Genomic DNA, 26,881 nt, shown 5'->3' with positions numbered 1-26,881 from the left:
AGTCTGTCGACGCCTGCCCTCGCAGCCGCACGTGCCCGTGAGTGCACCGCTAATAGCACACCAATTACTGACATCCCGACCTTCAATCCGTGCGAAGGAGACGTCTATATCAAGGTGAGATATCTTTAATTTTTTTAGGATATAGTCCTTTTTGTTGAAAAAGGATTTTTGATTTATTATGTAAGATAAATTAAGCGTACGTAACTTTTTTATACGTACTGCTGGAATATTTAAAGCTCCGAATCTCGTAGACGTATCATATGTTTTCATTGTTTTAGTCGCGAGAGCTTTGAGCGGCGGCGGTACGTGGGGCGAAAGCTCCGGTAATGGTTACGTTTTCAGGGTCAAGACAAGGTCTTTTGAGTGGGCTTGTTGATAATTTGCGAGATCACAGCGCTACGAGCGTAGCAATGCGCGTACCAACACCGCAGCGGTGTTACTTTGGAATAGTCCTAGAGTCTCGACATTGTTCTTAGCTATAAGATATTTATTCCTTAAACGTAATTTAATATAAAATTACAAAATAAGAAATTTTATATTTCGTTAAATATAAATCTTTCGATTATGTTGAAAATGATTTTATAAAATCTTATATATCGAACAATTAAAGATGTTATGCCAATAATTTTATTAGAAATTTATCTGATAAATAGCGAAATATATGGTAAATATCAATTCTAAATATAAATAGGGAGATACGGAAAGCTAAGCTAAGAAAAGCTAAGCTTTTCGTATCTCAAATCTCAAGCTCCTCGGCTTGTAGCAATAAAAACATATAAAAGCAACAAATAAGTATCTTATCTACTGTACAATATATTTTTTTATAATAATGTTTCGTACAAAAAATAACTGGTCACTTACATTGAATAATTGGCATAAAATAAAAATAAAAAATTTGCTTCCCACCAAATATCCTGCTGTCGCCATAGTTCGGTGTTATGTAGTTTAAAGTGTATCAGTATTGAATGATTGGATCGTATGAATGTAGATTAATTCATGTCATTAATATTGAACGTATGCAGGTGACAGCGAATGATGTTCGGCATCATTCATGTCTGCATAATTACGTGTCGAGTTTAATTCGAACATAAATTTCAATTATTTTAAAATTGCGTATAATGTTGCAGTTATGTCTATGTACTATGAGATTTTAGATTCCATTTCGTTTATATACTTGTATATAAAGAATTTTATAACTCTTTTAGTGATAAACTTCCTTGTACATAAACATATTATGTGTAAAACATTGTCATATGTTCTTTATAATTTAGAGTACAATAGAAAGAAAGAGAATGAATAATCACTTATACCTTTATTACATTCCCGTAAAAGCCTCGTCAAAATCAGACCAATCGTTACGGACATTACCCAAAAAGCAGCGTACTTGCGGATAGACAGACAGACAAAAATTAAAAAATAATGTATGGCTTCGTTAAAAGTAACGAAATCACACGATGTTCGCTAAATACATTTTTTCTCATATTACAAACAGACAGACCAATTTAATAATTGTATAAATTATCGTTTTTACAAGAAATCTTCGATATTCAAACTGAGATAAACTGAAAAAAAAGGAAGCCAAATCCTGCGCGATTTGCTTTGTTATATGTTGTACGGTTAGAAAGAACTGAGATCCTTTTAAGTCGCAAAATAATGAGTTCTTTTAGTCAAAGGATTCGTAAAATGGTAGAAAAGAGAAACATATACACAAAGGATCTTATGAAGATTTCGATACAAAGAATAATCCTACGAATAAATAGGATTTGAGTATCTCTTACTAGCGGTTGTGAAAACTTCACAGAATGTTATTGCTTAGTTCCTTTCTGTTGATATATGTTTGAAATATTAATAAATGGTTACAATTTATATCACATGATCATTGAACAAAAGAAAAAACTGTACATTTAAAAAAATCTTAAAAAAAACAGTATCATGTAAAAAAAAATTACCACCCAATTAGCAAGCTACAATTGCTGTAAAGAGGTTCATCGCCAAACGCACGTACAAAATATGTATTGTCATCTCTTTTACTCTTTTTAAAAAATCAGAGATAATAATCTGTTTTTTAAGGGAAAATGGAAAGTTACTATGTCTCATCAATCGCTACAAACTCTAGAACATTACGTATACATTTGTCTCTCTCTTGTTAGTGTATTGCACGTAAAATAATTCTAAATCAACCAAGTAAATCCTCATGTCTAGACAAGTTGTAGACGGCAAGGCACGCGGCCGCCTACGCTTCTTGCTACGTTTATTTTGGCCGCCGCCTACGCTAACTCTACGCACGTGCACTAAAATGCTAATTAAACTTTAAACTATATTTCTCACAAACTCTGCCATGAGTTGCTACGGTAAAATTGTACGCAATTTTACACTCTTTGAAAAATAGATGTTTAGTATAACTGTCCTGTAGTCTTTCATCTGTAACTACAGACCTATTATAAAATTAAAGTAAAAATATAGTTTGATGGCTTTTCCTAGTATAGAAGCCACTAATTTGTATTTTCTGCTTCCTTAAAAACTTCGAGCGAAAAGTGAAATTTGTGATGAAATAGAAGTTAAAAAGTGCAAAAATATAATAACATTATTTTAAAAGAGTACGATGATTTAGATTATTATTTTTAAATAGTGTAAAAGGTTCTTGAATTAAAAAAAAGAGAACAAATTATTAAATTTACTACAGTAAATACAATAAGAGAAGAAAATGAGTTTATAATTATAATAATTGTTAGAACACCAGTTATAAGGTTGTCATTTTATATTATAACACATTACAGTAGTACGCTTGCAATTATTTACATACACTATTTATTTTCGTATACGTTCTTGTTAATTGATTTTAATACAATGGTTAATTATGATCAGAGTAGTGGGTAATTGAAATGTATTTACTTAACATAACTATTTATATGCAATATTATGTCATCATATTAAATTGGTCATTAAAATTATCACATCAAACTAATAAATGGATCATATTAATCCTATTTAAAAGTTTTTTTATTATTGAGTAAACTAGCGCTATTAGAGGAAGTTTGAAAGTAGCGTCAGTGATCGAGAAATTGAGGAGTAAAAGATTCGCGAGGTTTGGACATGTTATGAGGAGGGATGATGATGACATAAGTAAAAAGTAAAGACATTGAATGTGGATGGCTACAAAGGTAGAGGAAGACCAAAAAATGTATGGAATGACTGTGTGAAAGAGGATATGCGTAGGAAGGCGGTAGATTCGGATATGACGGCTGATAGAGATGTATGGAGGAGTAGTACATACTATGCCCACCCTCGATACGGATAAGGGCAGGTTGATGAGTAAGCTACCACTTGACCACGATCCCACCTGATGTTAAATGATGATGTATAGCTTAGTAAATGTCTATCCATTCTACTACTGAAGACCTCTACGTCATACATAAGTGGAAAAACCAAGTAAACTAATACTAAACATAACTAGTAACCTTTTATATACATTTACTTGTATATTAATTAGTCTAATTTCAAATATAAGTAACAGTTATAGGAAAAATTTCTGTTAATAGTGAGATTGTCTACACGAAATTGTCAAGGATCTATTCTAAACAAATTATAAAGACGAGAAATTCTTTAAATGTTTTTCCTTAACTATTAAGAGTGGTTCCTAATTAAATTTGCGATTTAATTTATACTGTACAGAGGGCGCTGTGAGCCAGTTTAAATATAAATCCTACAAAACTCTTCCGGAACGCTACAAAACGAAGGCAATGTTTTCTCCTATACTTCAGAGATTATAAAATAATTTCCACCTAAAACATGACTTATTTAAGTCGAGTAAAATTATAAATTTTTGCTGTATTAGCATAAAAACATTAATAATAAGTGTCATTTTTAGTAGTTTGTATATCTGTGTACGTATTTCTCTATGAGAACTTGACCTTTTGGTATTCGTGCCCCGCGACTGTATATCACGGGCCGCTACGGGTCGCAGATAACTTCTAATCTGACCCCAACACGATATCTAACCATATTTATGTTTAAACTTAATATTCACTTGCTCCAAAGTTAAAAACTTTCGAGAATTTTCGAATTACATAACTGCCCTTGTCGCTATGGAGGTTCTTACTAGTCCTTACATCTGTATCATTCGTGATATCTGAATTCACTCCTTTCTTACGACAATCCTCTTTCACACAATCCATACACATTTTCTTTGGTCTTTAGTAGTTTACATTATTTTGTTTATATGATTTTTCAATTTACATAGTACTTAGGAGTAGTAGTCATAGTAACAGTGATATACCACTCTGTGATACTTTTATTGACACATATTGTTGTCTTTGTTTTTCCACAGAGAATGAAAAGGACATCTATATTATTATAAACATATGGAGCTCCTATATAAGAGCATTAAACTCTTCAGTTGTAGGTCCCCAGGTTACCAAAGATAAAATGACGCTAGCAACTTGTAACAATAAATAAGAGACTTATAATGATAAGCAGAGAGTGGAAGAATTATGTTAAAATGTGATCATAAACTAGAAATTAAGTTAAAATTAAGTTAAGTCGTCAAATAACTTGATGTTAAAGTCATTTCTCGTTATATAATGTATGTAATCGCTAGCTGTCGCTCGCGACATCGTCTGCGCAGTATTAAAAAAAGTTAATTAGTAGCCTATGTGTTCTTCCAGACTATACATCTACGCATTCAATAATCCATTCATACAAACATTCGAATTTGTAATATTAGTAATATTATAGTAAGATTGCATCGAATATATGTATATAGAACATTCCTTTGTTTAAAATTTTAGCTAAGCCATATAACTTGCAAACAATTTTTTTTTATCATTGAATTATACAGAAAAAAAAGCGATAGCAGGCTCAGTTTTGTTCTGTGACATTCTATTTTAGAGCAGAGCACTTCAAACAACGGCATAGTAACAACAAACACTTGTCGTTTCATTCATTACAAAAAAGAATTGTATTTTTATACCGGCGGAATTGTTTTAAAAGAAATATAATAAAAATTGCTGTATTCGCAATAGATCTTATATATAAAACTCTCGTGTCACAATTTTCGTTCCCATACTCCTCCGAAACGGCTTGACATATTCTCATGAAATTTTGTGAGCATATTGAGTAGGTCTGAGAATCGGCGTTGGCCGATCTATTTTTCATCCCCCTAAATGTTAAGGGTAGTCCACCCCTAATTTTTATTTTTTAGACAAACACGCGGACGGAGTCGCGGGCGACAGCTAGTTTTTATATAAATTCCATTTCTTACTAATATTATAAATGCGAATGTTTGTATGGAAGTATGGATGGATGTTTCTTAAAAGGTACCTCCAATTTGGCATAGATGTAGAACAAATGATAAAATCTGTGTCAAAATAAATGGTTTATACTTTTTTATTTTTTATATATTTTTTTATAAAGAGTTGTTTTTATAAATGTAAGTGCATTTTAACTTTAGCAGTATTTCAAATTCATTTGCCGCATATATTTATGAAAATATAGTTGAATTTAAATGAAAAATTCTTAACAAATATCTTTGAATTTTACATTAGGGGCTTTGAAAATTTGGAATCATTCCTTTGCGATTATGCATTTGGTAAAGAGCCAAGAGTTTTATTTGGTCCAACGTAACGTATCTTATGTATATATACTATAAAATGATACCAAAAAGCGTTGCGTAGTAGGCAGAATTTTTTTTCTAACAACTACTGCAACATGCTTTTGGTTTCGTTTTTTTTTAGCTGCCAGTAAGTAGGTTCCTTCCTCTCATTGAAACTTGTAATGAAAAATTCTTGCACTGCACTTAATTTTTTTTAATAATAAGAGAAGCAACCTGCACATGTCTGAGAAGAAATTCAAAGATATGTGTGCAGTCAACCAACCCGCACTGGGCCAGCGTGGTTGACTATGGCCTAGTCACCTCTAACTTAGGGTAGACTCCGAGCCCCTCGGTGGGGACGTATAGTGAGCTGATGATGATGATGAATTTGTGTCAATAGAAGTGGTCAAGAGAATTAGGGCTGTTAACACTGCAAGTGAAGTTTATGTTTAAAATATATTTCTATCCAACTGCAATATAAAATCTAGGCTAAATCATCCATAAAAGTTGTTTGGAGGTTTCAAGGACAGCGGTGATTATTGACTATTGCATCTGCATAGTTTCTCACGAATGTAAGACAGTGGTTCATGACTATTGTGGGGTAAAGTAATACTTTGATTTCATAATGTATATTAAACTAGCTGTTGCCCATGACTCCGTCCAAGTTGAATTAAAAAAAATCTTATTAGTCTATGTGTTCTTCCACACGATGTTCTACATTTTTACTATAATAAATTTAATCTATGCAGCAGTTCTGGAGATACCTTCTTACACTCATCCATTCATCCATTAAACCAAGCATTCGTATTTATAATATTACTAAGAAGTAAGATAAGGTTGATCATTATTTTTGGTTTTTAAATAATTGGTTTTGCAAGTTCTTTATTTGGTTATTCGTAAAACTAAAGAGCGATCAAAAATAATCATAACATATTAAAATTATTGTAAAACGTTATACAGGAATGTTAGCGAACATTAAAACCACTAATGGAGCGTTTATTAAAAAATTCTCGAACGGAATTCGGCTAGGCGGTTGTGTTTTTTCGGCGTCTGTGAGCCGCGCGGCGGCCGGCGGGCGGCGGTGTGACGCAGCCCGCCGCACTGCGGTACACATACACCGTATACTCGCGTACACTCACCTACAATAATCAACGGCCCCAGGTGACCGCTTCTTCACTTGCCTGTACCACAAACAGCTTGGCTATCCACCTCTTCAATGACCCGTGGGCCTAGCATAATATATTTGAGACAAGCGCCATCGTATCGTCGTAGCACTAAATACATATTAGTATAAATGTAAGAAAAACTATGTTAATAAATGATTGATGGTATTAACAATAATCAATTCATAATTCAAAACCATAAACTTACCAATATTATAAATGCGAATGTTTGGATGGATGGATGTTTGTAACAATCTTCAGAACGGCTGAATGGATCTTGCTGAAATTTGGTTTACGTGTAGGACATGGTCGGGAAGAACAGATAGACTACTAATTAAGTTTTTTTTTAAGTTGCTCGCGTATGGAGTCGCAGGCGACAGCTAGTTAGTCAATATACACAGTCCTTATTCAAATTCGACATAGTTTTATAATTAAATGGAATTAAAGTAATTTAATTAGACAAATAAATTAACTGTGTAAATTATTTGAATCGGAGTAAGTTTGTGATGTATGAAATAATTCTTTTTAACTGTGAATTAAAAACGTCTGCGTTATTTTCTTAGAAAACTATGTAAGTTTTCACGTAAAACAATTTCAACATAAACTTTGAACTTCAAGTAAAGTAAATCTAAAACATCGTCTATGGATTTAGATCTAATGTGCTGGATTTACAATATACAAAATAACAAAAAGAAACATTCTAGAGTAAGGTAGAATTTTGCATTACGTTAGAGTTGAGCTTTTGATCTGGTCCCGGCTTACATGCATGTTACAACTATTCCAATTTCATCCGCGGGTTAGGGTCGGGATAAATTGAATTTATCAGTTTACGTATTCGGTAAAAAGAGGTTAGATTATTCGATCGCCTTTACTTTATATTATATACAAACACTACTGACCTTAGGGTTCCCTTCAATGTTTCCCAAAGTATATACATTATCAACAGTGGTAGAGCCCGCTTTAACATCTTCGCACGAATCGGCCCGGCTCGCCCGGTGAAATACCAAGGCCACACAGAAGACAGCCGTGAAGTGGAAGTGGACTTTCCGGATGAGAGGATGCATGGAAAGGGAAGATATTTTCTTTCTGTGCACTCTCTCCTCCGTCGATTAAAGATAGGCAACGCATATGCAATTGCGTATGTCTATGGGCAACGGTCACTTCGCTGTTTCAGCGATTTCGGGTGGCCGCTCGCTCGTTTGCCACCTTTTGATAAAAAAAAAATACATTAAGTAAAAATTAAACGAAAAAAAAATTAATTATTTGTAAAAATAGTACGGATTTATTTCACATATTAATTTTTTCCTAAAAAAGAACTATTAAAACGCCAATTAAATTTAAATTTGTGTAGGCAGTAAGATGTATTTATTATTCATGAAAAATATAGAACTTTATTGGTGCGATGTAAGGAACGGTAAACTAGTCAAGAATAAATACTAAATGATAGACGAAAGACATCTAGGTCGGATATAAAATGAGTTCAAGACTCGAGGGAATTTTAAAGTCCAGTAAGGTCAGTGAAATGCAAACTGAAAGTTGAAGAGACATTGACTTGACTTGGAAATGACTTTTATGAACGATTCATGTATGTCGTAGAGTTTAAAAATGTAGACTCTATATTAAGATAAAGGAACCTGTGGCGTTGTATCTGGCAGGCGAGATTCGCCTGCGCATGACCTTAAAGAAACTCATTGATTGTTTTGCGCATTTCGTCTTGATACTGTTTTTTTTTGCAAATTGTAACATGAGTAGCCGTCGCCCGCTACTCCGCCCGCGGACCAGTTGTGGAGATACCTTCAAACAAACATCCATCCAATCTATACATCTATCTAAACATTCCCATTTATAATATTAGTGAGTAGTAAGATTACTTATATTAACTGTACTTTTTAATGTATAAATTACTTGTACTAGATTGTGTATTCAAGCTATTACTCTAGTTTGTAATGCGTATGTTCACAATTTCCGGGTGTTAATTTAATTAATTCTACAAGTCCGTAGTTTACGCGTACGCATTATACGCAAATCGCACGTGCCGTCTACAAATCGTCTCCGTGCCGGCACCATCTCGGTACCTCACAATTCCTCCTTCCTCCTACCCTGCGTTGTTCCCCTTAATTCCTCCCCGCGGACTCTCAACGAGGAGCCTAATTGCGTAGCAAGCTTACAATTATTGCATGTTGTAATTAAGCGTCGTGACACGTTTATGTGACTGCCATAACTTTGTAAAGGGCTTAGCAAATGTTATTTTACGCAATATGAGGATATAAAGTTAATCCTTGAGTATGTATTTTAAAAACTTATTTGAATCGTCAATAACTTAAAGGGTTAACTGCAAAACAAACGGGTTACCCAATATCTGTACATATTGTTAAAATTAGTTTTTATATGTAATATCGAAAGAAATATATCTATATATTTCGTACTTAAGACGTATTTGCTTAGCTGATAACGATGAAACAATTTTTAAATTTTTTATTTGTATGTCTGTCTATCCGCAAGGCCGTGATTCATCATCATCATCAGCTCGCTATACGTCCCCATTGAGGTGCTCGGAGCCTACCCTAAGTTAAGGCCGTGATTATTCCGGGTAAAATACGGAATGGCTGGACCGATTTTAACAAGATTGGACAGGAAGTTAGTTGATGCACGTATTTTATAGAGTACTTTTTCAATTCTGCTCTGAGGAAGTTTAATTTACAAATATATCGCCTAGCAGAAACTTCCGAAATAAAAAAAAAAACAATGTAACATGTGTAGAAAAAAAGTAAAAATGAATTTAAGAAAAAAACGTTAGATGCTAATTTTAAAGTAAGAATTAAACAGTAGAAAGATATTGTATATCGTTAATTCTTTGATGACAGTAGTTAAGGCAACTTAACTTGGCTTCTAGTGGCGCGATCGTGTTTCGATAGCAACTGTGCGCCAAGATTTTCTCCTCAAGATGCACTTACATCGAAGCTTCAAGTGACAGCGTCTTATCTTTCACACGGCCTTATTTTGCAATATATAAAATGCATATATGTTAAGTGAACTACACACTCAATACAAGTATTAAGTATTAGGTATTGTGAAGTAAGAAATTTTATATATCTCTAACAGCAACGACCAGTATTATGTAGTCTAATCACTTTTATATTTTACTATTTAAAAAAATGTTCTTTCGGAGTGACGAGATTGTCGTGGATTTCTTAAACCAAAATCCCTATTTAAAAATATTGTTATGCCTGTTTTGTCAAAGACAATGATATTGATGTGTTTTATACAGAGATTTCGGTCGCAGAAACCAAGGGTTAAACAAGTTACAACAATGTATGGTGGAGGGTACAAAGGTAGAGGAAGACCGAAGATAGTATGAATAGATTTAAATCTATGTATATGAAAGAGTGAAGGATTGCTTACTGAGACAATTTTACATAGAGATAAGGACAAAAAGATGAGGTTTTTATTAACAATTTTGGAATGTATGATTCGCGAGTTTAACAGAGTTCATCACGTGAACTCTACAGACGGTTAGGTGTCGGTACAATCGTAAATATGTCAGTGATACGCGGATGTTCGCTGACGATCGCCTGTTTGGGGATCATAATCATTCAATCGCACTCCACTCGGCAGAGCTCAATTCGACAATATCATATGACTGGTTCAATTGTTTTATGACTGTATTTAATGTACAGTTTTGTTTGGATTAAGAATTATTATGATGTTTGTTTCAAAATAAGTTTCTATTGTCCTACATATTTTTAAGATATTTCTACGAATTGTTAGTCAGACTTCTACTACGCTTGAGTCAACCACGCTGGCTCAGTGTGGATTAGTTGACGTTTTTTAAATTAAAGTTTAAGCAGATATTTGTTAATTTACTAATATTAATTCCTATACCATTAAAAGCAAGCTCTAGGCTATGGTCAGGATATGGTTTACAATATTCGAATGGTGGGATTAAAATTATTGACCACGTGATCGGAAATCCGTACCCTTAACCATTAGGCTATTGGAACTTCGAACTGACTTCACACATATCTTTGATTTTCTTCGCAGACAATGTGGATTGTTAAATTAAGTAAAGAACCAAAAAGTTCGCATAAGTAAGTCAAATCGGTCTCTCATTTGGGAGTACAGTACGACAAAGGCTTCGCAGTACGCTAGGCCAATTTCCGCTCGTCGACCCGCTCACGTCCGGCCTCGTAGCGTACGCCACTTACCTAACACCGGTTCTCTACTAACTTACACTGCTTGTGTCTTCAACTCGTTATCCAATAACTCCAATTTTATTTAAATGTTTCTTTGAATATCTAAAATCAGAAAATATTTTAGATGCTGAAAAATAAAAAAATAAATAAATACATTTAACACAAAATTTAAGTACAATTTTCACGTACAGTAAAAACCAATTAAAACTACTTTGTAATAAAATAAATGTACTATGTAGATTTGAATTAAAAAATATAATATAATATAATTATACCATGATAACATACTAAGTCGTATAATGCAATAGCTTGAGTTGTAGAATCTAAAGTTTACTATTTATTTTTTACAGGCGTTACAGTTAAGGTATTTCTAGGTAAGAAAATGAACTACTCCTAACGGAAATTGTGGTGCAATTTGAATCTCCTCTGGACGGGAATGAAATAGGTTGCCATGATGACATTACTTCTTGCGATTTTATTTTCACTTTTTACTAACGTATAAACTAATAATAATAGAAACGTTATAGTATGGTTTGGTAAAAAAAAATTGTTTAAACGAGTGATGCATTTTTTTTAATTTATTTCAATAGTGCCATTGTAACACTCAAAATTCACAAAACGATTTTAGTTTGTTTTTCTCAAATATGTCCGAGAGATGGCGCTATGTGACATATTTGTTTCATAAATGAGACAAAGCAAAACGAATGTCTGACGCTCGAGTATTACTTTTTACTATGAAAATTATATTCACATACGTCCTTTCTAAGAAAGACTTAACAGTTGTAATTTCCAAGAAAAAACTAAAAACAAAGAAGGACGAATTCTAGAGGAAAATTAATTAGAACTTATATGTCGCGTTAAGTTGGAAAGTACGCAAGTTATAGACGAATGGAAGTTTCAAACATGCTAAAGAATGTTTGTTCATTTAATAAGTGTGCTTAAGTTATATTTCTGTTCTTTTATAAAATAATTTGATTATATTGGACAGTATTCAATTACATAAAAGCGATAAAAAGGAAAAATATACTTATTTATTATTTATTTCATCATTTTTGACTACATAATATAATTCTATCAACACGGCTGCTAAAATAAGATACATATTTTATCACTTGATAAGAACTGTTATAATGTTTTAAGGGATTTTCCTTATGATTAAACATAAATTATTCTGTTGCCAAATAATATTCAAAGGTAATCTTTATCTATAGTTGACGGCAATTCATCGCAAGATTAATTTTACTGATATACAGAATTTATAATGTTTCAAGATATTAATCCTTTGTAATTACTTGTATATTAGTTACTGATGATGATATGCTTAGATTATAATATTGTTCATATTATATGATGACAGCAAATTGTGAACTGAACAAAAATTCAAGGGAAGAATGCGAATCGAATAAAACCTTTTTCGTTGAAATCGGTTCAGTTGTTTAGTCTATGGGCTGTCACAAAAGAACATACATATGTAGTATGTAATTCGCAATTGTACCCTTGTTTTAATCGTGTGAAAATATATTTAAAGGAAGGAAATTTTTAAAAAATATATACGTAAAATTAATTTGATAATCAGCTTAATGAACACGATGGTGTCTGTTTATTACAATTTTATCAATTTAAATATTTGCAATCTTAAACCTGATTGATTATGATTGCCTATTTGATTTTTATGACGCTCTTGATATGAAATCAGTAAGTTCACAGAAATCAGGCACGATTTGACGTTTAAATACAACGTTTTGGATACTTGGATTAGTGGCAAAGAATGTCCTATTAGTTCAGTAGCAATAGTTCTATTTTTTAGAAAGAGAATATTTCTCTTACCTATATATGCCTTTCTCCGTCAAATGAACTTCCTCTTCCCATATTTTCCCTATAAGAAGGGAATGGGATGGGAAAGAGGTCTTACTAAATTAGGCCCCCGGCATGCACACTCATCAGGAATGCGGAATTACTTCCACTTCACGCATGTCCGCGTTCTTTGTGCACTTGTCCTAGAGTGGCCAAATTTTACTGGAGTGTATTTGAAACTTTAAGATATTTTCGTAAACGCGAGTTAGTTCGGTTCGAAAAGTTTCAACGAAAATCTTTTTGTATGCGCAGTAAATTCGTTGGCTGAAAAGTCGACTGGTGAAATATAAAAGAATCGTTCGGAATCAGATCACGATTTGGGGGCGTGTTCGACAAAATCAATACGTACCCGTCATTTGTATGTCGCGTGTCGAATGCCGAAAGAACGTTTAACGGCGATGTTTCATATAAATTCAATGCCAAGCTCATTTATAATACATCTGACCGTAGCCCTAGTGCTATGGATGTCAAGGCGATTTTATATCAAAACAACTAGCATGAAGTTTTTGCATGTATTTGCCCGATTGGTGGGTTATGTATGTGGTATGTATTGCGTCGATTGCGTTTTGAGAAGTATAATTTACCTTGATTTGTTTTACTCTTTTTGTGCCTGTAGACCAAAATTAAATATAAAATTAATTTAAAAATATGTTTATCGACATCGCAATATGGCGCGGATTGCTTATTCTTATTTTAAACGCATTGTGTGTTCGTTTCGTACCACATTTATAAATGCAAACTACTAAGAAAATTACATTAAGTTGGTGCTCACATATGATATTACTTGTATAAATCACATAAAGACTTCTTAAATAGCAAATGAGAAGTAGCGGACAAATAAAGGGCGTAGCGAAATGTCCATGAAAGGTGATATATGATAACTGTATTGTCCTTCACCTTCAGCAGTTCAAGGTCATCTGACAGCCCGCCTCTTGTTAGCTTTGATTGTAGTTTTTTCTTCATATTACATGATATGTAATATAATAAAATACGTTGGCAATAATTCGAAAATAGAAATACTTAGTTTTTTTTTTGTCAAATTTAGAATTTATTCCGACGACATCTCCAGAAAGTTTTCTGCAATAATTGTTTTGAGCATTTCGGACTAGTTACGGTAAATAAAAATAGTTTGAGTAGAAAAAAATTCAGAACTTCCTAACAAAAATACTAGTTCAGTTTAGTTCCGAGTCGGAGTGCTCTCGACGACGTTGCTCGGACAAATTGCACTCAAGTGAGTTAAGAACGCACAGATGGATATTTCACACCAAATATAAGGAAAAATGTATAAGAAATGAAAAAAAAAATAGCGAAACCACTGTTGTATAAAAAGAGTTAAAATTTATAACGAAATGAAGATAATATGAAACTCGTAAAAGACACTAACTTCAAGGCAGCCATAATACCATTAAATCTAAGGTTACACTATAAGTAATGTTTTAAATGATCCTAAAAACATTTTAATACTTCAATACATATTAACTAACTGTCGCCTGCGACTTCATCAGCGAATTAGATTGATATGGGATATCATGTATATCTTATTGGTTTCCTATTTTTCTAACAGATGGCGTTAGAGTATAATAAAATTAGAATGAAATAAAATCTTCAAATTTTTTGTATAAATAGAATTTTTACGATAGACAACATTTCTAGCAATCAATTAGAATTATGAAGCCGATATGTGTAAGAGTAATTGTTACTTATTACAGTGTGTATGCTGCAGGTGTAATATAACGTCGTATGTTTTCTGCGGGCTCAATTTCCGTTAGTTTCCCCGGTTTTCAAACGCTGCGCTGCTAAGGGCTTAAGTATTATGTTTCCGCATTGTACAAACTCCATTTGTGTGTCCAACTTGGGAATTGTTGTGTAACCAAGTTTATGAATGACGAAATAGTTCACTTGTTAAACAATATTAAAACGAGAGTTAACGTTTTCAGATTCGAAAGTATTATCTACATGTATTCATGTAGAGAATACTTTGTACATATATTTTTTTATATCATTAAGGTGGCAAACGAGCGAGCGGCCACCTGAAATCGCTGATATAGCAAAGTGACCGTTGCCTATACACATACGCAATTGCATATGCGTTGTCTACCTTTAATCGACGGAGGAGAGGATGCACAGAAAGAAAATATATTCCCTTTCCATGTGGTGTGGTCGTGGTATTACACCGGGCGAGCCGGGCCAATTCGTGCGAAGATGTTAAAGCGGGCTCTCCCACTGTTAATATAATGAATATCACTCAGAAAACTATGGAATACAAACGTAACTTAAGTTAAAATGGATTAAATATATTTTTTTATTTATAAAACATAATAAAATCGCTTCCAAAGTCTTAATTTTATTTATTATATTTTCTTTAATCGTGTCTCTTAAGCTACTTTATTTTACACGAATCACTTCAGGCGTTTTTACCTCTACACTATAATAAAGTTCTTCTGAAAATTTGACCCAGTGAATTTAATTATAAAAGTTTTTTTTAATACTTCATGTATTGTCCTATAATTTATATTCATGTTATAAATAAGTTAACCTGTTTTAAAAAACAAACCGTTTACTTACTATTTTACTACTACACAAGAAACGTTATTTTCGTAATTTGCCTATTTTTAAGCCACTTAAAATTAGCACGTATGATTAATATGAAAAAGTTAGCTACATACATAATGCATTTTACGAAAGTGTACCGGAAGGGCGTCTAAAATGTACAGCTATAGTGAAAGCCTATAAAATGCCGCTGTCCGGTTTGCAAGCAATCAGCTAAGTGAGCCGCTTTCAAGATTGAGGGCGAGTAGATTACTCATGGATAGAGGCATATATTAACTTTAATTAATTTTATAAGCGATACACTATTTAATAGTAACATTTAATTATCTCATCATCATCATCATCATCATCACCCCGTCTTCGTCTCGTACCTCTTACGTCGAGGTTTTCTACCTTCAAATTAATGTCCGCAACAAATTATTATTTATGTTTGTTATACTAAATCAATTTATAAAAATAAAACTTTATTTTAAAATATTGACCATAATAACAGTTGTGATAATTCTTGGTTGTGATTTTTTAATGTTATTTGTGAATAATTTGCAAATTGTAATACTTATGTTGTCTCTTTCATTTTCATCAAAAAAACTGCGATAACGATATGCTTTGAACGCGTGTTTTGCAGAGTAAAATTAGTAAAAATGCATTTTTATACCTTCCGTACCAATTGGTTTTATCAAAGTATAATAGTCATAGAGTATTTACATTCTTCGTAAAAATTTAAAAAATGAAACTTATAAATATTTATATGTAAAACTTCAGTGGAAAAGTTTTATGATAGTATAATCCAACTGCAATGCAGTTTCACCCCGACCGCATTGACTCGAATAAACATTGAAAAGGGCTAGCGTATTGTAAAAGTTTTTGGGTAAAGTTAATTATAAGTTTTGTTCAGTAATGTAGGAAAGGGAATAAATTTTCTAGTTTTTGTATCTTTTTGATAAATTTCTTTTTTGTTTGCGATTTGTTTTTTACCTGTTTGTAAGTAAATGGTCTCGTTAACTAAATGCTTGCACATTAGACGATCTCTCTGTGTGGTGTGGACACATATAATGTGTTATTCCGCTAGAAGTATTTCTCGAATTTTAAAGAAAATTCGAGAAATACTTCTTTCTTGTAGAGTACAAAGGACACTAGAACTTCTTGTAGCTTTTCTGCTTGTCATCTAATTTAGAATCTCAATAAAATAACATGCATTTTTATGAGTTGTCTTCAAACCAACATCGTACTCTTTGGATCATTTGAAGTTAAAAACTAACCTATTCATGGTCGATTTAATTAAAGTCGGCTTATTTGCGAAAAACTCACATGAAGTTTCTGCATTAATGAGCCGAATCGATCAAGAAAGTAGAACAACCTGACATTATGAATGCAAAATAACCGAATGAAGAAATAATTTCAACTCGAAACTACGTCATTTTTAATTTTCCAACTGAGATGAACATTTTATAAAATATCTCGTATTTTACACAATCTTACTATCTTAAACAGAACTTGAAACGCCATCTAGTTAAAAAGTAACTAAATTATACCCAGAATCATCAAATAACGTAAAATAAAAATTACCTAACTTTGTAGGCAAATTGTGACACAACTAGTTCTCATACGTTGTAAATATAAATAAACAAAATGTGCCACTACTTTAAATATATACATAAACTTATTATATATAAATTAGTTTATGGACTATTTATCTAATTTAATTTAAATCAGTCATGTACCGTTTTAAAATATTCCATTCGGAATGTCTTTTGCAATAAAATTTTGTCTTTACGAAGCTGTTAAGCTAATGATGCTTTCTAATTACTTAAGTAAGGCATTTAACGATCGACACAAAGATTTTTTTTGACATAAATCTTTTTGTGCCTATAAACCTATTGGGTTGACCCCCTCGGGTCTACAAAAAACTTGCTGGCGTGGATGTGTTCATTCTCGGAGTACTCCCTTGTTTTGCATTTTGTTACATCCTGTAAAAGCTTAAGAAATAATTGTTTTGATTTAAATTTATTCTTAATATTTTTTTTGTTACAGGTGGCCAGCAAAGTATGTGAAGTAGTTGGTACACGCATGCACCAAACGCACCGAGGACGTCGGTCATGAATTCCCGGAGATAGTGTCAGGTGAGATATTAAATTGTTTAACAGCATCCTTTATAGCGCTTAAACTAAGCATCTATGGATGAAGTAACTTGCGTCAATTCGTCACGTTTTCAGGTAAAAAGGACCTTTCGTTTTAAAAGTAATTTCTAAACACGCTGTATATATGGATATCAACTAGAACCTCAATGAAAAACTACAGTATGTTATCAACCTATGAATATAATGTTTTATATTTCATAATGAATACGAAAAATGTTATAAAAATATTTTGCCCTATCTATATGATTTGTTATTAATCGTGAATGCGCTTAAATCTTTGGCGTTAAATGAGTCATAATAATTAGATTAATTTTGCGGTTATTGGATGCGTATACGTGCATCGCATATCGTAGGAATCAGATTATCGACTCGACGACCGATACCCAAAGGATTTAGAGTTGCACAATAGTTGAAATCAGTGCAATGCTTAAGGAAATTATGTTAATATTTAGACACGTTTGTTGTTATGATGGTTCTCTATAGACTTTATTTAATTACAATCACATACTTTTTACTAGCTATCGCCCGCGACTCCATCTGCGCGGAATTAAAAAAAAATTATTGGTCGTAGCGTAATGTTATAATCGTAATGTCCTCGTTAAATGGACTATGCAACAAAAAAAGAAATTTTCAAATCGAACCCGTAGTTCCTGAGGTTAACGCGTTTAAACAAACTCTTCCGCTTTATAATATTAGTATAGATATATTGATCGACTTACTTGACTTAAAGTCCTATGTCCCCGTAGTGGGGCAAAGGGCGTCCACAGTGCACCGCCAGTTCGCCCTATCTTGGTCTCGGGCCATGTCGGCCCGATTGCCTTCATGTCGACAGCTACATAGATATATTACAAGGGGTTAATTTAATTTGCCTGAAATCATATTTTAAAGTTCTCTATATTTAACCTTTCTTTAAATAATAAGTACTTCCTATGTTTCCACTTATATGAAAAGAGTTATGAGTTGAAAAGTCTTATATCATTATATTAGCTGAGTGCAGACATGCTGGTGCAGAGGCTGTGTAGAGGGAGGAATATAATTAAGCAGTTTGTATGTGCGGCCACGGCGGTGGGGCGTGTGCGGACACTTTATGAGCCGGCCGTAGTGATGTGCTATATTGTCGATAAAAATATCGACATATATATTTTTTTTACGAAATTTTTAAAATTGCCAAAGGAACGAAAATACTTACTTATACAAATTTTAATCAGCTAACGGCTTAATAAAGCTGTTTAATATTTATTTGTAATTTTAAGTCAGATTGCAATGAGACGATTTGACTAATAACTTAATTGATAAGGAAACGAGAAATACAGGCCGACAGCTTGTATGATAAGTCTAATTCTAAATTTAAAAATGAATTGAGTGATAGAAATAAAATACTAATATATTTTTAAATGTACAGTCACTACAAAAATACGAATATTGTATTGTATTGAAATTAATAAACTGAGCCGTAAAAACAAACAACGAAACCATTTATTTTTAGCTGAGAACAAAAAAATATTTTACTCTTTCCCTAGCTTTAAATTTCAACAGCAATAATGAACGTTTCATTGAAATATCACGTAATTACTTGTTCGTTTTTTTTTTAATTAAACCCATTGTTAGCATTTGATAAAAACCCATTCATAATAAATATCGTATAAAGTTTAGATGGATGGATGGATGGATGTTTTTTGACGGTATCTCCGGAACGGCTCAACGGATATCGCTGAAATATAGAACATAGTCATAGTGTGGAAAACACATAGGCTACTCATTAAGTTTCTTTTTAATTCCGCGTAGACGGAGTCGTAAGCGACAGCCATATACAATAAAATAGAGTGTTTAACTTCTTTAATTATAACATATAAATTATAATATACTTATATGGTTACATAATACTATATGTCATGAGTTAGACTTCAAATATGATATGCGTATATGTATATTTTAATTAGGTGCCTTTGAGAGGTTTTTTCATTTTGAAAACTATTGATATACAATCCTAGGAGGCATATTTAATTCTTTGACTGTAAAACAAAAATGACAGTGTAAATGTAACTTTTTGTAAATTAGAAAGTACATTCAAGTAGAAGTTTCTCGGCTATTACGCAAATCAAATAATTCAAGCATCAGCAAGTCAACCTAGTTTTGGAGGTCTACTTATTCTGGTCGTAAGCGCCTCCCTCCGGTAATAGACTCCCGCGGGATATAAAATCGCTCATAAATTTCGTTCGGAACGATCGCAGCCGCGAAGACAGCGATATTGGAGCGGCAATTTGTGGAACACTTTTAATGGACAGCATTCGTGTTCTGACTCGATGAATTATCATTTTTATTAAAATATTGCTACAAGATTTTTTTCCGATGTTGCAAATCTGTTTTTAATGGCTAGTGTTTTTATAAGCTTAAATTAGTTGTATTATTTCTCATCGTTTATTTAAAGCACTCGCTTTGCAATCTTACAGTCTCGATGGTGATAACTTAATAAATTGTTAACATCAGACAAAGAATTCGATTATATCTTTGTCTACGAGGGATTAGAGACACAATTCTTCACTGAACATTACCTTTTAAGCTTATTGAAGATTTTGATGCAAAGGTCATTCATTATTACCTTTTCTGCAAAACTCTATTATTATATTCAGAATCGCAGCTTTGCCTATTTTTGTTGCTAAGTCAGACTAATTTCATTAGTTGCTATGCGGCACTTGATTATGATACTAGCGGACAGTTTAGGGTCGGTGTTGGGTTGATATCATCATCAGCTCACTATACGTCTCCACCGAGGGGCTCGGAGCCTACCCTAAGTTAAGGGTGACTAGGCCATAGTCAACCACGCTGGCTAAGTGCGGGTTGGTTGACTTCACACATATCTTTGAATTATTTCTCAGATATGATATGGTTAATATATGAGTGATAAATTTTAAGCCTCACTGACGTATGACCTTTATTGTTTTTAGCACAAGGCCGCAAGTAAACAGTATGTCAGAGGCATCACAGTCGCATTTCCACTCAGCGGTAGCTTTTGAATTGCAAATGGCCACTGGCGTATCTTCGCCGTAGCCTCTGACCTTCCGACACGCGACTTGGCGATATCGCGCCTCGCCGCAGTATCGAATTTAGCAATGGAGTGGTTCTTTAACTGTTCGCCTTCGCCGTTGGCCAGATTAAAATGAGATTCGAATTAATATTAAATTCAACGCGGTTCACTGGCAACGTTTTGTTCGAACGGCTCAGATGTTTTGGGTGCGATTGTTATCTGACCTAATTTATCGCACGAACGAAAAGAAATCACTTGAATGCAGTTTCGTGTGCGATAAATACTATAGACTAACGTACAATTGTACGTTATTTTAATTTTAAGAAAATTAACTTTAAAAAGAAAAAGGGAAAAGTAAAAATATTTTCTAAAAATATTAACGGTGCATCAATTTTATATTGTATTAACTATTTAGTAATTTGAATATGTATTTTGTAGTACATAATTCGTAAATAACGCTTTAATATTTGTAAGATTACGTTACAAAAGTGGTATATTTCTTCAAAATCGTCTTCATCGCGTACCTATTTAAAATTTGCATTTTTGCAAATATTTTCCGACAAGACGTCGTAGAAGCACTACTGATTCACGCTACGACGTAGCACATTATGTAGAATCGTAATTTTTGGCTGTAGTAAACTACGATTTATGTTGTTCTGCGTTTCACATAATTTCAGACACGACCTTGCATAATACGAAGAATGTAAACACCATTATGGTTTATAATTTTAGATTCGATATAACGGAGCCTGTTGTTTACTTCAACATAATATCCAATATCCGTAGGAGAGCAATATCTGGGAGTGTTTGATTTGTTCGGCCAACATAAACAATCGAAGTTTCACAACAAATATTTGTCCGATCGCCCGCTGTATGCTGCCCGCTACCGACGGCTAGCAATAGACGGCTTGTTTTAGTTACACTAAAATTGTGATATTATTTTAATATTATAATGATAAAACATATCTGCTATATTTTTTAAGATTATCTATAAATTAGTAGAGTTGTTCAATACCAAATGTAACTTTAATATATTATTTTATACCTCGTGCTAAAAAAAATGTACCTTTAGAACGAAATTATAACGAAATTAAAGGTACATTCTACGGTGTATTCATTCTATGGTGGTCTACCTGAATCTACGAATACAATGAGTATACAAACAACAGCTGGAACAACACATGGTTGCGATAATAAGGGTTAGTACTGTGACCGGAAATTTATATCTAATCTGTTTAAAACAGTATTATTTGTTTCTTAAGCTGATAAATAGTTTCATACCTATTTTAAATTAAGATTGGATAGTAGAGAAAAGATTTTGAATTTTGTATGGCGTTTGGCAACAAAATGATGGCGACTAGTTTATGTATGGGTAACACACTTCCAAGAGGTAGTAGTAGGGTAGTTTAACAGAGGTAGAGCTCGCTTTAATATCTTCGCACGAATTGGCCCGGCTCGCCCGGTGAAATACCACGACCACACAGAAGACAGGCGTGAAGTGGAAGCAATTTCGCGTTTCTTCTGATGAGTGTGTGTCCCGGAGGCCTAATTTAGTCCTCTTTCTTTTAACACCCTTTTACTTATAAGGGAAGGATGAAAAGTGGAAGTGGACTTTCCGGATGAGAGGATGCATGGAAAGGGAAAATATTTTCTTTCTGTGCATCCTCTTTTCCCTATAAAGGTAAGGCAACGCATATACAATTGCGTATGTCCATGGGCAACGATCACTTCCCTATTTCAGCGATTTCAGGAGGCCGCCCGCTCGTTTGCCACCTTGTAATATAAAAAAAGAAGCCTTCAAATTATGGATCGAAGCAACAAAAACTAGAAAACTCGGAATCGTACCTAATTATTTTTCAAATTAAACACAGGTGTTCGATAAATTTACGGAATAAATAATCAGTATGACGCATTGATATAAAGCGATCACGCGGTTAATTAATATTTTTTATCAAAACAATTCACACGAAGATATAAAATGTAACTATTAAGATTGGATCAATTTACATCTTCTTTAAAAAGTAAAAATATACTATTTTCTTGAATAGACTATTTATAAACAGGACAAGATTAATGTCGCATGATAGCATAACAAAGATACTCGAAAATCCAAGAATAATTATCTATCCATTATGTGTATTCAAAAGCATTCTACACTAGTAATTAAGGAAAACTACATTTTAGACTGACTTTATCTTTATTACATTCCAGGGAAGACGAATCAAAAGCCACTTAAAAATCGCTTAGGTTGTTTAGAATGCAGGAAACTACTACCTATATATCCTTGGGGGTGTATCTGTTCCATAAGGCATACTGTTATTGATTTACCTTAAACTTCTAAAAATTCCGCTATTTTTTCTTACTTATTTATTTTCTTTTTATTTCAGGTGGTGATAGTTAGAGCGGGTGTAGCGACGGTATGCGTGTGCTGGTCGCGACACTAGCCGCGCTGGTGGCGCGCGCAGTCGCCGGCCCGCACGAGCACCGTGCACGACATCATGCTCCCGAACATACCCTACATTTCCCTGCTCCAGACGCACAACAACCCTATCGAGGACATGGCGAAGCAGTTCGGTACAATCCTGAATTAGATACCATACTTCCCCGTATCGATGAACACGAAACCTCATCGAAAAGAGCCAAGTATGAAGAAGCGGAATCATCCTCAAAGCGTGCAAGATACGACGAAAGATTTTACTCCAACCACGAACGGGCTGAAGAACTCATGGCGGACGAACCACAACTAGGTCCCGAAGATGATGATCCTTTGATCGTTCGGACGAAAAAAGGAAAAGTCAGAGGAATAACACTTACAGCGGCGACAGGAAAACAAGTCGATGCCTGGTTTGGAATTCCTTATGCTCAAAAACCCATCGGGGACTTGAGGTTCCGACATCCGCGACCGGTGGAGAATTGGGGAGATGAAATACTTAATACAACGTCACTGCCACATTCATGCGTTCAAATTGTAGATACTGTATTTGGCGATTTCCCTGGGGCTATGATGTGGAATCCTAACACGGATATGCAGGAAGACTGTCTCTATATTAATATAGTTACGCCTAAACCTCGTCCAAAAAATGCTGCGGTAATGCTCTGGGTGTTCGGAGGCGGTTTTTATTCTGGGACTGCAACCTTAGACGTTTACGATCCCAAAATTCTTGTTTCGGAAGAAAAAATTGTGTACGTTTCGATGCAATACCGCGTAGCATCGTTAGGATTTTTGTTTTTTGATACACCGGACGTACCTGGAAATGCAGGCTTATTTGATCAAATAATGGCATTGCATTGGGTAAAAGACAACATAGAATACTTCGGAGGGAATCCTCATAACATAACTTTATTCGGTGAATCAGCGGGTGCTGTGTCAGTATCTTTGCATTTGCTTTCGCCTCTTTCAAGAAATTTGTTTACGCAAGCGATAATGCAGTCGGGAGCAGCGACCGCGCCCTGGGCTATTATATCTCGGGAAGAGAGCATCCTTCGAGGAATACGGTTAGCTGAAGCTGTTCATTGTCCAAACTCTCGAACAGATATGGGTCCTATGATTGATTGTTTACGAAAGAAAAGCGCAGATGAACTCGTAAATAATGAATGGGGGACATTAGGAATCTGTGAATTTCCTTTTGTTCCAATAATTGATGGATCATTTTTAGATGAGATGCCTATAAGATCTTTGATTCACCAGAATTTCAAAAAGACAAATTTACTAATGGGGTCGAATACTGAAGAGGGTTATTATTTCATTCTTTATTATCTCACGGAATTATTTCCAAAAGAAGAAAATGTAGGTATCACGCGGGAACAGTATCTGCAAGCTGTAAGAGAATTAAATCCTTACGTAAATGATGTAGCTAAACAAGCTATTGTATTTGAATACACGGATTGGCTGAACCCTGATGATCCGGTTAAAAATCGCAATGCATTAGACAAAATGGTTGGTGACTATCATTTTACCTGTGGTGTTAATGAATTTGCTCATCGATACGCGGAAACCGGTAATAATGTGTATACTTACTATTATAAACATCGCAGTAAGAATAATCCTTGGCCATCATGGACTGGTGTGATGCACGCTGATGAAATCAATTATGTATTTGGTGAACCTCTCAACCCTGGGAAAAATTATTCACCCGAAGAAGTGGAGTTTAGTAAACGATTGATGAGATATTGGGCTAATTTTGCTAGAACTGGGTACGTAAAATTATCAAATATTAGACGTGTCCGTTTCTATCCAAATGTATCATTAAAGTTTTGATTGACTTAAGTACTTTAGTTATGTATATATTTTTAATTTCAGGAATCCTTCGATTGGTCCAAATGGTGAAATAACAAAAGTCCATTGGCCATTGCATACAGCAACTGGTAGAGAATATCTCTCCCTTGCTGTAAATTCTAGTGCCATAGGTCACGGACTACGAGTGAAGCAATGTGCGTTTTGGCAAAAATACTTACCTCAACTCATGGCTGCTACCAGTAAGTTCACAACAATATAATTTATTTAGATTTTTTGGAAGGTTAATTGATTTTATACAATTAAAGTAAGTTTTTAAGATCATATAAAATATTTATTGAACCAAAGAAATGACACGTATGAGTCGTTTTGATCTTTTTAAAAGGATCAGAGACATATTGTAGTAATAAAGTAAAATAATTTTAATTTCTATGCTAATTTCTATAATTACAGATAAACCGGAACCACCAAAGAACTGCACCAACGCAGCAGAAACCGCAGAAATTTCTATAAATACTTTCAGCTTTAGTTTAATTGCAATTGTTAACTTTCACTCTATATTTTTTAAATTCGTCAAATAAACTGTCTATACAATTTTAATTAAGCTTCAGTTAGTTCTATATATATTGTTTTCTTCGTTTGAGCATTGTTTCTTTGGCATGAGCCTAAGATAAAAAATTGTTTTTTTTGTATGTATTAATTATTAGGATTTTAGAAGTTTTATTTATAAGCCACCTAAAGTGTTTTATTGCGCTATAAGTCCAGACTCTATTAGAGGATACTCGATATTAAGTTCCATAATTAATATGTAAGTGATGAATAATTATTGTTTGTATTAATGATAAAAGGAGTGATGCCTCCAACAACATATCACTTGTTAATAATAAAATTGTACGTAGATATAATTTTTTCATAGCTGGTAAGTCACTACATATCTATCGAGGTGGGATGTGCGCAAATTTCTGGCGAAAACTAATTAAGTATGACTCTAAAATGAAAAGGATACGTCTCATATTTGCACAGATAATAATATTCATATTTTTATCTGAACCTGTTCAAGGAGGTTGTATTGAAAGGTTTTAAAGTCGCTCATTATTGTGACGTAGTTTGCATAAAGTACCACGTATATTGAGTAAGTGAAACTGTAGTGATCTATGGATACTTACCGTGGGTTTCCGAGACCTATATCGCCGTTTAAAACATATTGTTATCTCCGTTTTTTTCAAAGATAATGACAGGGATGACGATATGATTTATACATAGATTAGGTCTCGGAAATTCACGATTAATGTCCCGGATTCAGGTTTGAAATAGCAAAGTTCAGAGTATAATGCAAGTAATATGCTCATGAGGCGTATCAACCATCACGTAAAGATCTTGTTCGTTTCGCCGCTTTGGATTATTTTAAAATCTATAAATGATTCAATAGCGGATTTAGAAGAATGATAACTAAATATTGTTAGCTTTAATACGCCTCTATTACAATACATATCACGCAAGGCATAGAAATGTTTAAGTTCATTCTAGCCTTAGGGAGTAAGTTAATAAAATAAGCTAGGTCATTTCACAACTTTGTAGTGGACCAATATTAGAAAGTTGTACGTGATATATGGATTAATATAAAATAAACGGACAAACGTTCAATATTGTTTCAAGAACAACAAAAACATATGAATGTTCAAAAATCTAAGACCATAATACTAGTAAGTGAAATACAAGTAATTTTTTCAACTATTTAATACAAAAAAAAACAATAACAAATCGGAAAGTTATAAATTGTAGAATACTGTATGCAAACATTAGTATGTTTTAGGATCTATACATTTAGATTAGCGAACATAGTTGCCAACGGTTCAGCTTTCAAATATTGGTATTTTTAAATGTTGCATAGAATCTTTACAATTTGTTCAAGAGTTAAGAAATTTATTGAAGCAGTACATTTGTCAGTTGCATAGGCAATTAATTATTTCTAATTATGTATATAATATATTAAAATTATTGTTGGTTTCTGATACCAAAAACTATGTATGAAATATTCATCTCTACTCTTTGATGAAACATATAACAATATGGTTTATACAAAGATTTTAGTCTTAGAAACCGACGATTAGTGTTGTAAAGTAGGTAGTCGAAT

At 33.4% G+C, this 26,881-nt stretch overlaps 1 protein-coding gene across 1 annotated transcript; it reads left to right on the top strand.

Moving 5' to 3' along the window:
• The first annotated feature begins 13 nt into the window (after positions 1–13).
• On the top strand, positions 14–26,072 carry ace1 (acetylcholinesterase type 1). Its single transcript, XM_013307989.1, has 5 exons — positions 14–114; positions 17,382–17,470; positions 22,901–24,707; positions 24,814–24,989; positions 25,201–26,072. Exons 3-5 carry the CDS (start codon positions 22,933–22,935, stop codon positions 25,326–25,328), a joined length of 2,079 nt encoding a protein of 692 aa, XP_013163443.1. The 5' UTR covers positions 14–114; positions 17,382–17,470; positions 22,901–22,932; the 3' UTR covers positions 25,329–26,072.
• The last annotated feature ends 809 nt before the right edge of the window (positions 26,073–26,881 follow it).

The sequence above is a fragment of the Papilio xuthus genome, unplaced genomic scaffold (genome assembly GCF_000836235.2).
Source record: "Papilio xuthus unplaced genomic scaffold, Pxut_1.1 DF828037.1, whole genome shotgun sequence".
Classification (NCBI taxonomy): domain Eukaryota; kingdom Metazoa; phylum Arthropoda; class Insecta; order Lepidoptera; family Papilionidae; genus Papilio; species Papilio xuthus.
This window is presented reverse-complemented; position numbering and strand designations above follow the sequence as displayed.

Bases quoted from the DNA above. Each gene is read 5' to 3' on its own strand.
- ace1 (XM_013307989.1), top strand. From the start codon at position 22,933: ATGCGTGTGCTGGTCGCGACACTAGCCGCGCTGGTGGCGCGCGCAGTC. The intron at 24,708-24,813 runs GTACGTAAAATT...TTTTAATTTCAG, and splicing joins GCTAATTTTGCTAGAACTGG to GAATCCTTCGATTGGTCCAA. The intron at 24,990-25,200 runs GTAAGTTCACAA...CTATAATTACAG, and splicing joins TCAACTCATGGCTGCTACCA to ATAAACCGGAACCACCAAAG.